The 13976-nt window shown below is 45.8% G+C and overlaps 1 protein-coding gene across 2 annotated transcripts in view; it reads right to left on the bottom strand.

The window, feature by feature from the left end:
- ARHGEF38 (Rho guanine nucleotide exchange factor 38) overlaps positions 1 to 13976 on the bottom strand; it is a 54802-nt gene that overhangs the window by 32069 nt on the left and 8757 nt on the right. For both annotated transcript variants that reach the window (XM_082236935.1, XM_082236936.1), the window contains exon 3: positions 4801 to 4924. In XM_082236935.1, coding sequence (XP_082093061.1) covers positions 4801 to 4924 — 124 coding nt within the window. The remainder of the gene's footprint in view (positions 1 to 4800; positions 4925 to 13976) is intronic.

Below are 13976 nucleotides of genomic sequence, written 5' to 3'. Positions count from 1 at the left end.
CAAGACTGCTCTTAAAGTCATAGAAGCAAGACGGAAGAAAGGAAGAAGAAAGGGGGAGAAGGCAGCCCTGTTCTTCGGCTGTAAGAGAAAACAGCAAACAAAACGAAACTATTTACCATTTAAGCATATGACATAATTAAGAGTAAAGGTAAGGTGAGGTAAAGGTAAAGGACCCCTGGATGGTTAAGCCCAGTAAAAGGGGACTATGGGGTGCGGCGCTCATCTCACTTTTCAGGCCGAGGGAGCCAACGTTTGTCCACAGACAGCTTTCCAGATCACATGGCCAGCAGGACTAAACCGCTTCTGGCAGAACGGAACACCGTGACAGAAGCCAGAGCGCACGGAAATGAAATTTACCTTCCCACCGCAGCGGTACCTTCTTATCTACTTGCACTGGTATGCTTTCAAACTGCTAGGTTGGCAGGAGCTGGGACAGAGCAACGGGAGCTCACTCCGTCGTGGGGATTCGAACCACCGACCTTCTAATCAGCAAGCCCAAGAGGCTCAATGGCATGGACCAAAGCCCCACTCTTATCCTATTAAGAGTAAGGCCCATTAGATACATGATGCAGATGCCAGTTGGTTTCTACAGTGGGTATGAAATTGTTATAACTGGTTTTTTTATATCCAAATGTTTATATCTTATTATGAATTAAATTGTTGCATGCATGTTTCATTGTGGACGTTCTTGTTGTCCTTATTCTTGATTGTGGAAACATCTCAAAATCTGTCATAGAAAGTGATTCATAAATGAGAGAGACAGAGAGAGAGAGAGAGAGAGAGAGAGAGAGGCAGAGAGAGAGGCTGAACTATAACAGAACAAAACACGGCCTCATCTGGTATGTCAGCTGCTTAAAGGCTTGCAAATAACATTACTTTCGTCTAAGAAGGAGTGCATCCCTATTGTACATTTCTTTAGGCTTCTGGCTAATTCCAGCCATCCTCTGACTTTCTTTTGTGCCTAATGACTGCGATGAATGGCAGATACCAGGGAGGGGGGGTGAATTCAACCGACGAGGTTAAATGTGCAGCTTTCATTAAAGATAGTGTGCGTCCACAATCTGGCTAAATGGGGCCATGTCCTTTATAGTTCAGATATACAAAGAGAGAGCTCTCTACCACTCACATCATTTGCTTTCCTCTTTTAAGCAACAACAACATACCAGGCTCTCCTAGTCAGATCACGCTTGGATGTTGCAGAAACCTGAAGGTTGCTTCAAACAGCAATTCTTTAAAGCGCCTCCAGACTGTATGTATTTTGGAGGAGGGATTCAAGAACTTTAGCTTTGTGCATTTATTTATTTTATTGACTGCCTTTGTGCCCACCTTTCCAGCCTAGTCTACCTCAGAGGGCTTTGTGAGGATAAAATGGGGGAGGGGGAGCTCATTTGAAGTGGATTTTGCTCTAGTGAAACAAATCTACTTAACAAAACACGCACAGAGAGAAACTTTTCATGGTTTGGAAAGTGATGGGGAAATAAACTGAAAAGTATGGGATGAAGGAATGATTAACGGGAAAAGGTGTAAACACCCTGCAAACAAATCTGGGTGACTGCAGGATGAGTGTTCATAAACAAACTAAACTGGACAGTTAGGTCCAGTCGAATTCGACGATGGGGTGCAGCTCTCATCTCCGCTTTCAGGCCAAGGGTGCTGGTGTTTGTCCGCAGGCAGCTTTCCAGGTCATATGGCCAGCATGACTAAATCGCTTCTGGCACACTGGGACAGAAGCCAGAGCGCACAAAAGTGTCATTTACCTTCCCGCCGCAGCGGTACCTATTTATCTACTTGCACTGGTGTGCTTTCAAACTGCTAGGTTGGCAGGAACTGGGACAGAGCAACAGGAGCTCACCCCATTGCGTGGATTCAAACCACCAACCTCGGCAAGCTCAAGAGGCTCAGTGATTTAGACCACAGCACCACCTGCTTCCCTAAACAAACGGGGAGGAATGCTCAGTACAGACTGGACATCATCTAATCACCACTTAAGCTTTGCACAAGGAATATCAAAATAAATGCTCAATACACAGGTCATCCGTAGGAGCATTTACTGTCTAATGGCATATTGCTGGGCACGGATTTCCCCTCTCTTGCTGTCCAAACTACAGTTAACCCCAGCCAGACTGACCAATGGTCTGGGATAATGGGAGTTGTAGTCTAGCAACATCTGGAAGACCTCAAGGTTCCCCATTCCTGCAGCAGGGGAAAGAACGCAAGATTTAACAATCCTGCATTAAAAACAACAGCACCTCCTTGCCCTTGGAAAGTTAACCTGCTTCTAGCTAGCTCACTGCCATGCTGGTTTCCTATGTACAAGGAACTTTTAAACATGGGGATTTCCCCACTTGCATTCTGGAGTTAAACCAGGATGGATGGCTGTAGCAACTGTGGGAGAGAAATGCGCTACTACACAGGGGCACTCCTCCCTGCAGTGGCGTAGCGTGGGGGTGCAGGGGGGCCGGCCGCACCGGGCGCAACATCTGGGGGTTAGGGTTAGGGGGCGCAAATCCACGGGTTAGGGGGCGCAAATCCACGGATTAGGGGGCGCAAATTACTTGCCTTGCCCCGGGTGCTGACAACCCACGCTACGCCACTGCCTCCCTACCCCCCACATCGCTGCTTAGCACGACCCATGCTGGGGGGTGGAGGAGGGTGGACAGCTGGAAAGGGAAAGGCCCTCATTTCTCCCCTCTTCATAGCTACTTTCCCTGAAAAAACTTCCAAGGTAGGGTATTCAACTTGATGAAACTACACAAATAAAAAAAGAGGGGTGCAGGAAGCATTTGAAAATAAGCAAAAAAATAATAATTTAGGTAGCCAACATGTTCTGCTAAGACAAAAACAATCTAAAAGTAATATCTTTCTTAGGAACCACTTCAAAGATCACTTCAAAGAAGTTAACAGACTTTCAAGTCCATCGAAACTCTGAATCAGGCTGGAGGTTAAGCTGAAGAAACAAAAGGGGAATCAAGGAGGAGAGAAAGCAGTTGTTGGGCAAGGTGAGAATGACCTGGTCTTTAAATAGAAGGCGGGTGGATGGCGGGGAGATGTTACTCATTAACCTTAGGGTGCCCTTGGTATAAATCAGGGGTGGAAGACCTTTCTCAGCCCAAGGGCCACTTTCCCTTCTAGGGAACCTAGAAGGCTTGGCTGGAAGCAACTGGAATGACAAAGACTAATTTATTCATACATCCCTTCTAACCTCCATCTCTAGGCAAGAAGGAAGCATGTCTGAGTTCAAAGACACAGTCAAGGCAAAAGCAGTCAAGGAGGGTGCAAAGCAGGGCAAGAGAGGAGTCTGGATGGGGAAGGGGAGCAGCCTGGGGAGAGGAAGGGAGGCCTGGAGGGAGGGATGCAGTCAGCACCCAAGGAGAAGGTTCCCCATCCATCTGGAAACAGAAGACTAGGTGAGGCACAGCTGCTTTGGATCCATTTGACTCTAGTACTATTCGGACACATGTGGGTTAAAAACTTGCATTATATCAGGTGGGGAGAACCTGTAGCCCTCCAAGTGTTGTTGGACCACAGGTCTCATCATCCCTGATCACTGGCTAAATGGCCTTGCCCCAGTATACCTGAAGGAGCATCTCCACCCCCATTATTCTGCCTGGACACTGAGGTCCTTCTGGCAGTTCCCTCACTGAGAGAAGCCGAGTTACAGGGAACCAGGCAGAGGGCCTTCTTGGTAGCGGCACCCGCCCTGTGGAACACCCTCCCATCAGATGTCAAAGAGAAGAAGAACTACCAGACTTTTAGAAAACAACTGAAGGCAGCCCTGTTTAGGGAAGCTTTTAATGTTTAATCTACCACTGTATTTTAATACTTTGTTGGGTGGGGTATAAATTATTATTATTATTATTATTATTATTATTATTATTATTATTATTATTACCAGGCAGAGGGCCTTCTCGGTAGTGGTGATCCCCCTGTGGAACGTCCTGCCTTCAGATATCAAGGAGACAAAGAACCGCACAACTTTTAGAAAACATCTGAAGGCGGCCCTGTTTTGGGAAGATTTTCATGTTTGATGTTTTATCGTGTTTTTAATATTCTGTTGTGGTTTTCCCAGCCAGATGGGCAGAGTATACATTTAGTATTTCTTCTTCTTCTTCTTCCTCCTCCTCCTCCTCTTCTTCTTCACGATGAGAGATGGCACCTAGCAACATCTAGAGCAGAGCTTTCCAAACCGCGTGTCACGACATACAAATGTGTTGGCTGCAGTGTGTAGGTGTGTTGTGCGAACGCTTCCTGCTCTCCTTCCAGGGCTGGAAAGGGGTTAGTTTAACCTCTGGTTTGCTAGCAAAACTGAATTAGGTAAAGGTAAAGGGACCCTTGACCATTAGGTCCAGTCGTGACTGACTCTGAGGTTGCAGCGCTCATCTCGCTTTATTGGCCAAGGGAGCCGGCTGAGTCGCAAAATGATGTATGTCTAAAAAGTATGTCACCAACATGAAAAGTTTGGAAAGCTCTGACTAGAGACTTGCAGGTTCCCTATCTCTACTTTATATGTTGCCAGCAAAAAGACATTCCAGTTAAGAGACGACCAACGAACGTCGTCTTTTATTCCCCATGTCTTTAGCATGTAGGATCGTTACTTTCCACACCGCATGAATCCACAGCTGGCCTCATGATTATGGGCCTGCTTTTGCTGAACGCTAATTGTTTCTTTTTTTATCCTCCAGTTATTTATTGAAAGAAATGGCAGCTTGGGAAAAAGCACGGGCTGGGGAAATGCGCGTTTTATTGCTTTATCATTATTCTGTGCAGCTTCGAAGAGCTCACAGAAGACAGCAAACATACCGATTACTTGCTTGGCCGGCTCCACGTCCGCCGTTGCTTCTTCCAGTGATGACAGCAGCCTGGTTGAGATCTGATGGACGGATTCAATGTTGCTAAATAAGCCGTCCACATCGAGCCTAGCAATCTGGTGAAACACAAATGTTGGACAGCAACAGTCAGGGGGGGAAATAGTAAGGGGATGCTGTTTATTGCAGATCCTCCCCTGCTATGCCGTTTTTGCCGTTAGATGCAGTTTCAGCAAAGCCTTCTTATTAATCCTCTCATGTGGAACAATGGCTTGCATGGGCAACATTGGTTGTTTTTCTTCAATTAATACATTTCGGGCTGACACAGTTCATTGATTAAATACACAGTTATTTGAGATATTCCTTCGGGGATGCCTTGCGAAAGGAAATATTGGAATATATGTTGGATCCAGAGCAGACCTACTGAAATCAATGATACTTAAGTCCATCATAGAATTGTAAGGGACACTGAGGGTCATCTAGTCCAACTCCCAGCAATACAGGAATCCTGCCCACAGCTGTTCCTGGGTGGGCTTGGACCACCAACCTTCTGGCTAATAGCCAGACATGCTAACCCATCACACCACAGGATATGGGATGATTATTGTTCAAACGTTTGCCAAAGATGTAAAGATGGTAAAACCCAACTTGGTGACAATTGGGGAGCAGGAGAAGGAATTATACACTTGATTTATTTTATTACTTAAAGGCAATCTCCCTTAAAAAGGTAAAGGTAAAGGACCCCTGACAGTTAAGTCCAGTTGCTGACGACTCTGGGGTTGCGTTGCTTATCTCGCTTTACAGGCTGAGGGAGCCGGCATTTGTCCGCACACAGTTTTTCTGGGTACTGTGGCCAGCATGACTTAAGCCACTTCTGGTGCAACAGAACACCAAAACCAGAGCAGCGCATGGAAACGCCGTTTACCTTCATGCTGGAGTGGTACCTATTTATCTACTTGCACTTTTTGGTGTGCTTTCGAACTGCTAGGTTGGCAGGAACTGGGACCGAGCAACAGGAGCTCACCCCGTCTCAGGGTTTCGAAGCGCCAACCTTCTGATCTGCAAGCCCAAGAGGCTCAATGGTTTAGACCATGGTGCCACCCACATCCCTAAAATCTCCCTTAAAGGTAAAGGGACTCCTGACCATTAGCTCACAGTCGTGGCTGACTCTGGGGCTGTGGCGCTCATCTCACTTTATTGGCCGAGGGAGCCGGCGTAGAGCTTCTGGGTCTTGTGGTCAGCATGACTAAGCCGCTTCTGGTGAAGCAGAGCAGCACACGGAAACGCTGTTCACCTTCCTGCCGGAGCGGTACCTATTTATCTACTTGCACTTTGACATGCTTTCAAACTGCTAGGTTGGCAGGAGCAGGGAACGAGCAACGGGAGCTCACCCTATCGTGGGGATTCAAACCACCGACCTTCTGATCGGCAAGTCCTAGGCTCTCTGGTTTAACCCACAGTGCCACCCGCTTCCCTAGAATCTCCCTTAAAAACACACAAAACAAAGCAATGGTGTAAGTGCAAAATTAAAGACATATAATGAGAAAAATCACAAAAATCTATAAAGAGATTGCCAACGTGGTCAGCAGCATGGTCAATGGTCAGGGATGATGGGAGCTATAACATCTGGAGAGCAACCCACTTTGCGGGCCCTTCTGTAAGTTAAATCAGAAATCTAATGAAGCTAAACCTAAATAGGTACAAATTTGACAGGTGTTGAAATATTTAGGACAGGTAACAGAAAGCCCTTCTGCACACAGCACATGTTAAACTATGGAACTTGTTCCCACATGAGGCAGTGATGGCTGCCACCCTAGATGGCTTTAAAAGAGGACTGGACAACCAAAAATAATAATTATTATTGAGATTTTGAGGAATAAAAGAAAATCAAGATGAGAATATCAAAGAAGTAATAATAAAAGCCCTAGCATCCTGGTTGGAAATTCAGGAAGAGGACATCTCTATCTGCATGGACAGAGATATCCAAATTCATATGGCAGTATAAAAAACCAAGAATTAAACACAAACTTCTAATAGATAAAAAAACAGAGAGGTGGACTAGCGCTACCTGACCTAAATTTATATTACGACGCTGTCTGTCTAAATTGGCTAAAAGAGTGGATTGTATTAAAGATGGTGATTTGTTAGATCTAGAAGGATTTAATAATCGTTATGGTTGGCATGCGTATTTAGCTTATGAAAAAGGGAAAGTACACAGGATTTATGAATCATGTCATAAGGAAATCATTATATAAAACATGGACAAAATATAAGGATCTCCTAGAACCGAAAACACCATGGTGGGCAGCACCTCTTGAAGCAATTACAATAAAAAAGAAAAATATGGAATTAGAATGGGCCACATATAAAGATCTGATTAAGGAAAAAGACAATAAATAAATCAGCAATTAAAGATAATGAGGAAATTAAACCACACCTTATGGGTTGGATCCAATACCATCAACTGCACGAAGTGTTCAGGACAAATAAGAAAAATGGTTTCTCAAACGAACCTTCATTATTAGAAAAAGTGTTATTACAAAACAAAACCAAGGTAATATCAAAAATGTATGATACATTATTGGAGTGGAAGATCAAAGACGAACAGGTCAAAGAGGTAATGATCAAGTGGGCTTTAGATATTGGGGAAACCATTAACTTAACAGCATGGGAAGAACTATGGAGAAAGAACTGGCAATTTACAGCCTGTGAAGTATTGAGGGGAAACCTAATCAAGGCGTTTTATAGATGGTGCTTAACACCTACCAAAATAGCTAAAATGTATAAGACAAAAACAAATCTGTGCTGGAGGCGTGGAAAAACAGAGGGGACACTTATACATGCTTGGTGGACCTGTGAAAAAAATCAAAAGCTTCTGGAACACAGTATATGATGAGCTTAAAAAAATGTTTAAGTATAACTTTAGGAAAAATACAGAAGCTTTTCTACTAGGGATAACGGACACAGGTATAGCAAGAGTAGATCAGAAAATATTCCTCTATGCCACAGGAGCAGCAAGGATCCCAACTGCTAAAAACTGGAAAAAAGAAACTGTGCCAACAAAAAAGGAATGGCAAGACAAACTGTTAAAGTATATTGAAATGGCTAGATTAACAGATGCAATTAGAGATCTCACTAGACAAGTGTTTCAAAAAGCATGCGGAAAATGCAGAGAATACTTCACAAAACAGTGCCCTAAAATACATACCTGGACTTGTTTCGATTAATGTCTGCAGGAGACTTTGTGGATATTTAACTTATAATTAGAAAAATCTTAATAATTATTCATAAAGAAAACAGTTTATAAGAAGTAAATAAGGAGGCCAGATACAGGATAAAGGAAGTCTTTTATCTGGTTGTTTGTATTGTTGTATGTTAGGCTCACTGTACGTCATGTTCACATTTAATGAGGGTGGATTTGTGTATTGGGGGTGGGGGTTGTGTTATGTTGTAAAAAAAAAACAATAAAAATTTAAAATAAGTAAAATAAATAAAAGAGAACTGGACAAATTCATGGCGGAAGAGAGGGGCTATTGATGGCTGCCATCCATGATGGCCATTCTCTACTTCCATGGCTGGAGGCAGCAAAGCTTCTGAATACCAGTTGCTAGAAACCACAGGAACATGGAGTGTGCATTGTGCTGAAATCCTGTTTGTAGGTTTCTCACTGGCCTCTGGTGGGTCTCTGTAAGACAAGGCCTGATCCAGCATGCTTCTCTGATGCTCTCAGTTGCTTCCCATCAAAAACAGTTCCTTTGGAATCATTCGAAAACAACAATCCAGCTCTCCTTTGCCCCCATCGGTTTTTGCCTTTTAAGATGAAGGAAGAATGACTCAGCCTGCAAAAATCATGGAACATACAGCAAGGAGCAATCCATGATGCTAACAATAGTGTTGATTTTGGCAGATAGGTGAGCACCTTCAAACATGCCTGCCCATTAGTATTCATTAGTAACAGAACTGTGTATTTACCCAGCCGCTTTCAGAATACAGCCCTAAAGAATCAAATTGCACGTTGTAGTAATGGGAACAACCATACACCACAGTAATTGCCAGTGGGAGTAATGTTTGATTACAGAGCCCAGGAACATTTTCAGTGCATAAGAAACTTCAAAGCAGTCTCAGCTAAATTCTGTTCTTCATTCAAGAATAACAGATTTCCTGAGATTTGTCCTGAGAAGAATAAGTCGGTAGCCACTTTATTAAAAAGAAACGAACAGAGCGTACAACTGTCAAATTGTAGGTTTGGCCGTAGTCCCTCTAACAGCACAATCCCATGCAGTGTGTAGGAAGTTAATTCAGAAATAAATACCACTGAATTCAATGGGTCTTACTCCCATTAGGATGTCAATTCCAATGTTATGATTATTTTAAAGACATCCACGGGAATTCCATAGTTTAACTAAGGGCTGGATGAAGAAGGACTTCCTTTTACATGTTTAGTTGGGTGCACAAGATCTCTTAATTTCAGTTAAGGGCCAACATATTACTTCTGCACTGACCCAGAGACAGAAAGAAAGGTCAGCATGTTAGGTGTCGGTGTTTTAGGTGCTTTCTCTGATCAGCAAAAATATGTTTCAAAGTTATACTGGACCGACACCCCCTCCCCAAAAAAGTTGCGTCAAGGAAGAGGTGTTCTTGTAACATGACACAGTTGTGGATGCTCTGCGCCAAGGCTTCAAGGTGGGCTATGATATAAGAGTGCAATTGTGGTGCAGATCATTGACAAGTTGCAATTTGTCCATCACTCCTGCTGTATTCCAGCAGGTGAAAACAGCTCCTGCCCGCAGAGCATGCTGGGATTCCCAACAGGGTTTTGCCTTGATAGCTCTGGGAAAACAACAGCATGTTGCCGTCTAAATGGTAGCTAGACAGCTTTGAAGCCCCTGCTGAACAACAGAGCGGCGGAGTAAAATCTGCATGGAGAGATATAATTGTAGTAAGCACTTCCATTAGCTTCGCTGTCTAAACCACAGTCCCTCGGGACTTGTTCTGCTTCTCGGCAAAGTATTTTCCCACAGTTGCTGTCCACAGAGCCGTGGTGACTTTATCTGAACGGTGCAGTGCTTTAGAAAGAATGTTGCTGAAGGATCGCATTGTCCGCAAAACTGGTAGGACCAGCTAGGGCGTGAAGAAGGAACTTGATGGTTGGTGGGCTTTCGGGGATCTGCTCAAGACTCCAGAGACATGGGGAAAGCATAACAGTGATAGTCCATTGCCTCCCCTCACCTCTGGCCTACAAATGTTTGCAGGCTGGGCCTGGGATGGGGTCTGGGATAGAGCCAGTGTGGTGTAGTGGTTAAGAGCAGTAGTCCCCGCTCCTCCACCTGCGGCTGCTGGGTGACCTTGGGCTAGTCACACTTCTCTGAAGTCTCTCAGCCCCACTCACCTCACAGAGTGTTTAATAATAATAATAAATTTTATTTATATCCCACCCTCCCCAGCCGAAGCTGGGCTCAGGGCGGCTAACAACAATCAAAATAATCCAACATTCTAAAAACATTCATTATAAAATTAATTAAAATCAAATTGATGGCAACCATTAAGCAAAACTCTGTGCAGATTGCCAGAGGAGGGGGTCAGGCTGCGCCCTGACCAAAGGCCTGGTGGAACAGCTCTGTCTTGCAGGCCCTGTGGAAAGATGTCAGGTCCCACAGGGCCCTAGTCTCTTGTGACAGAGCGTTCCACCAGATTGGAGCCACGGCCGAGAAAGCCCTGGCTCTAGTTGAGGCCAGCCTAACCTCTCTGTGGCCTGGGATCTTCAGGATGTTTTTACTTGCAGACCGAAAATTTATCTGTGGGACATACCAGGAGAGGCGGTCCCATAGGTACAAGGGTCCTAGGCCATATAGGGCTTTAAAGGTTAAAACCAGCACCTCAAACCTGATCCTGTACTCCACCGGGAGCCAGTGCAGCTGGTATAGTACCGGCTGAATATGATCTCGCAGCAAAGACCCCATAAGGAATCTCGCCGCGGCATTCTGCACCCGCTGGAGTTTCTGGGTCAGTCTCAAGGGCAGCCCCACGTAGAGCGAGTTGCAATAATCCAGTCTGGAGGTGACCGTCGCATGGATCAAAGTGGCTAGGTCAGGGCGAGAGAGATCAGGAGCCAACTGCTTAGCTTGGCGGAGATGAAAAAATGCCACCTTTGTTATAGCTGTAATCTGCGCCTCCATAGAGAGGGAGGTATCAAAGATTACACCCAAACTCTTAACGGACGATGCTGGCACTAATTGCACCCCCGCAAGAGATGGGAGTTGCCCCCTCAATCCCATATCGCCCCGTCCCAGCCAGAGGACCTCTGTCTTCGAAGGATTTAACTTCAACCGGCTCCCACGTAACCATCCAGCCACAGCTTCCAGACATCTGGTCAGTGTGTCTGGGGCCGAGTCAGGATGGCCATCCATCAACAGATAGAGTTGGGTGTCATCGACATACTGATGGCAACCCAGCCCAGAACTCCGGACAAGCTGGGCGAGGGTGCGCATAAAGATGTTAAAAAGCATCGGGGAGAGAATCACACCCTGAGGCACTCCACACACCAAGGAGTGGCGTGATGACAATTCCCCCCCCAAGCGCCGCCCTCTGTCCCCGACCAGAGAGAAACGAGCACAGCCATTGAAGGACTGTGCCCTGGATCCCCACGTCGGCAAGGCGGTGGTCCAGGAGTTCGTGATCGACCATGTCGAAGGCTGCTGACAGGTCTAGGAGAATCAGCAGCCCCGACCCGCCTCAATCCAGCTGCCTGCGGAGATCATCTGTTAGGGCGACCAGAGCTGTCTTGGTCCCATGACCAGCGCGGAAGCCGGACTGGAATGGATCGAGAGCCGATGTTTCATCCAGAAACCTACCAAGCTGTTCAGCAACCGCTCTCTCAATCACCTTACCCAGGAATGAAAGATTCAAAACCAGGTGGTAATTGGATAGATCTAAGGGATCTAATGATGTTTTCGTTAAGAGCGGACGCACCACTGCCTCCTTCAGTTCCCCTGGGAATATCCCGGTTGCAAGAGACAAATTGATGATATCACCCAGGGGGGTCTGCACCTCGTCTGGACATGCTGTAATCAGCCAAGACGGGAACGGGTCAAGAGGACAGGTGGTGGGCTTTCCAGCTCGGAGGAGTCTGTCCACATCGGCTGGGGATATCCGGTCAAAGTGGTCCAATACTGGACCCGAGGACAGTCGAGGGGCCTCCAGTTCCAAATTGGCAGGGAGGTCATGGCGGAGCAACAGGACCTTATCCGCAAAAAAGCTCGTAAATGCCTCACAGCTGTGTGTCAAATGGTTATTGGTTTGTTGTGGGGGAGTGTTTGTTGTGGGGGAGGAAGGGAAAGGAGAATGTTAGCCACTTTGAGACTCCTTCAGGTAGTGATAAAGTGGGATATCATATCCAAACTCCTCCTCCTCCTCTTCTAGTTTAGGTCTTCCTTGGCCTTCCCTTCAAGCCCAGAGGTGGGAGATCAGGACTCTTTCCACATCACAGCCTCTCCTCAGCCCTTCAAGAGCCCTGCTTCTCACTCTCCTTGAGTGCTCTTGCCTGGCAATGACGTGTCCTTGGACTCTGGGTCATGCCCCTTGCTTGCTTGGACTGAGGGCAGAAAGGGGTCTGTCTTTGTGTATGTAGAAACTAACTAGCCTACTGTACAACCATATAACGTACACGTTCTTCTCCTTCTCCTTTTGCTTCTGGCCCATGGGGGCCTGGAAGGGAATGCTTTCCTTTGGCTGAAAATGGCCTCCCACTTCTGCTTTACTACCTGTCATGACACTACCCGTCATGAGCCAGGAGTCAGCTTCACCTACTGAACAGCAGCCTGAAGGGGATGAAGTCGGAGCGACTCCACCTGCAGCTGATGAGCCTTCACAGAAGAAGAGGCACTGATGAGAACCAGCTGGCTCTGGGCTTCTTAAATGGAGCTTTCGGCAGTAGTCAGATGCCGGAAACAATGCCTGTGATTCCCAGCCCTACCTTGGTCTCCATCTTGCCCCTTGGCTCTGTGATCATCTGAATGCCTGACCTCTGGGCTGTCAGGCTTTATATGTGGATTCTGCTCTCAGGCAAGTATTCCTCAGAGGCTCCTAACCCATGCTTGCTCAGCAATGGAACTCAGTCAAGGCTGCAACACTACCTTTGAGCACATACCATGGTTTTCACTCCAGACAGTGAATGACTACCCCTTTCTAGGTACCACTGCCCCTAACTCACCTGTCCACCATCCATTCAAACTTGACTCTGCCTTGGTTGCTCATAGCCAAAAGAAGGAAGTATCCTAACCCTCAGAAGGTGTCTAATCCAGAAAAAGCGAGAAAAATCCTAAGGATGTCAGGTAGTTCAGGTAGGATGTGTCTATGATATGGCAGATCTGCCAACACATCTGAAGACAGCAGATTCACCAAAAAATTCAGCCCAGCAGATCTTTTACAAATGCCCCCCTTTGAAAGCAGAGTGATGGGAAGATTAGCTACAGCAACTCTGATTCAGGTCTCTCTCAGAGGAATGCATTTAGGAGGTCCACAGCTGACATGCTCCATTTCAGAGTCCAGCACTGGCTAGAGCCAACCGAAGCATCACTGGCAAGAGCTCTCCACCCATCAAGGTCTCCACAATTGTAGAGTGCCCCCATAGCAAAACAACAACAACAATGAGGAATACGTCCACCATATCTAGGGGGACCTATATCTGGGGGGACCCAGAGGTGGAAAACCTGTGGTCCCCCAGATGTTGCTGGACTACAATTCCCATCATCGCTGACGATTAACCATGCTTTCTGGGGCTGATGGGAGCTGGAGTCCCACACCATCTGGAGAGCCAAGCGTCTTATGCCATTAGGGTGAGATTTCTCTCTTGGTTCATCTCTCTCAGAGTACGCTAGATGATGAATACACATTTATATATTAAACATATTTGTTACCCACCCTCCACAAAAAACACACCTCTGGGGAATAAAATTGCAAAATTCAATACCTATATAGCAAACAGTTAAAACTGCAATCAACCAATAAAAACATTTATATAAATAAATAACCATTGCACTGTCCCAAAATCCTGGTAGTAAGTATATTTCAGGTAACATAAAATAAAAAATACAAATAGGTCAGAGGAACATGGACAAAAACAAAGGAAATTCTTAATGTGAATTCAGTCGCTATTCATTGTTGAGCAGAGTA

This window comes from Podarcis vaucheri (assembly GCF_965113315.1).
Source record: "Podarcis vaucheri genome assembly, chromosome: 9".
Classification (NCBI taxonomy): Eukaryota; Metazoa; Chordata; class Lepidosauria; order Squamata; family Lacertidae; genus Podarcis; species Podarcis vaucheri.
Note: the sequence above shows the minus strand (reverse complement) of the source record. Positions and strands in the feature narration are given on the sequence as shown.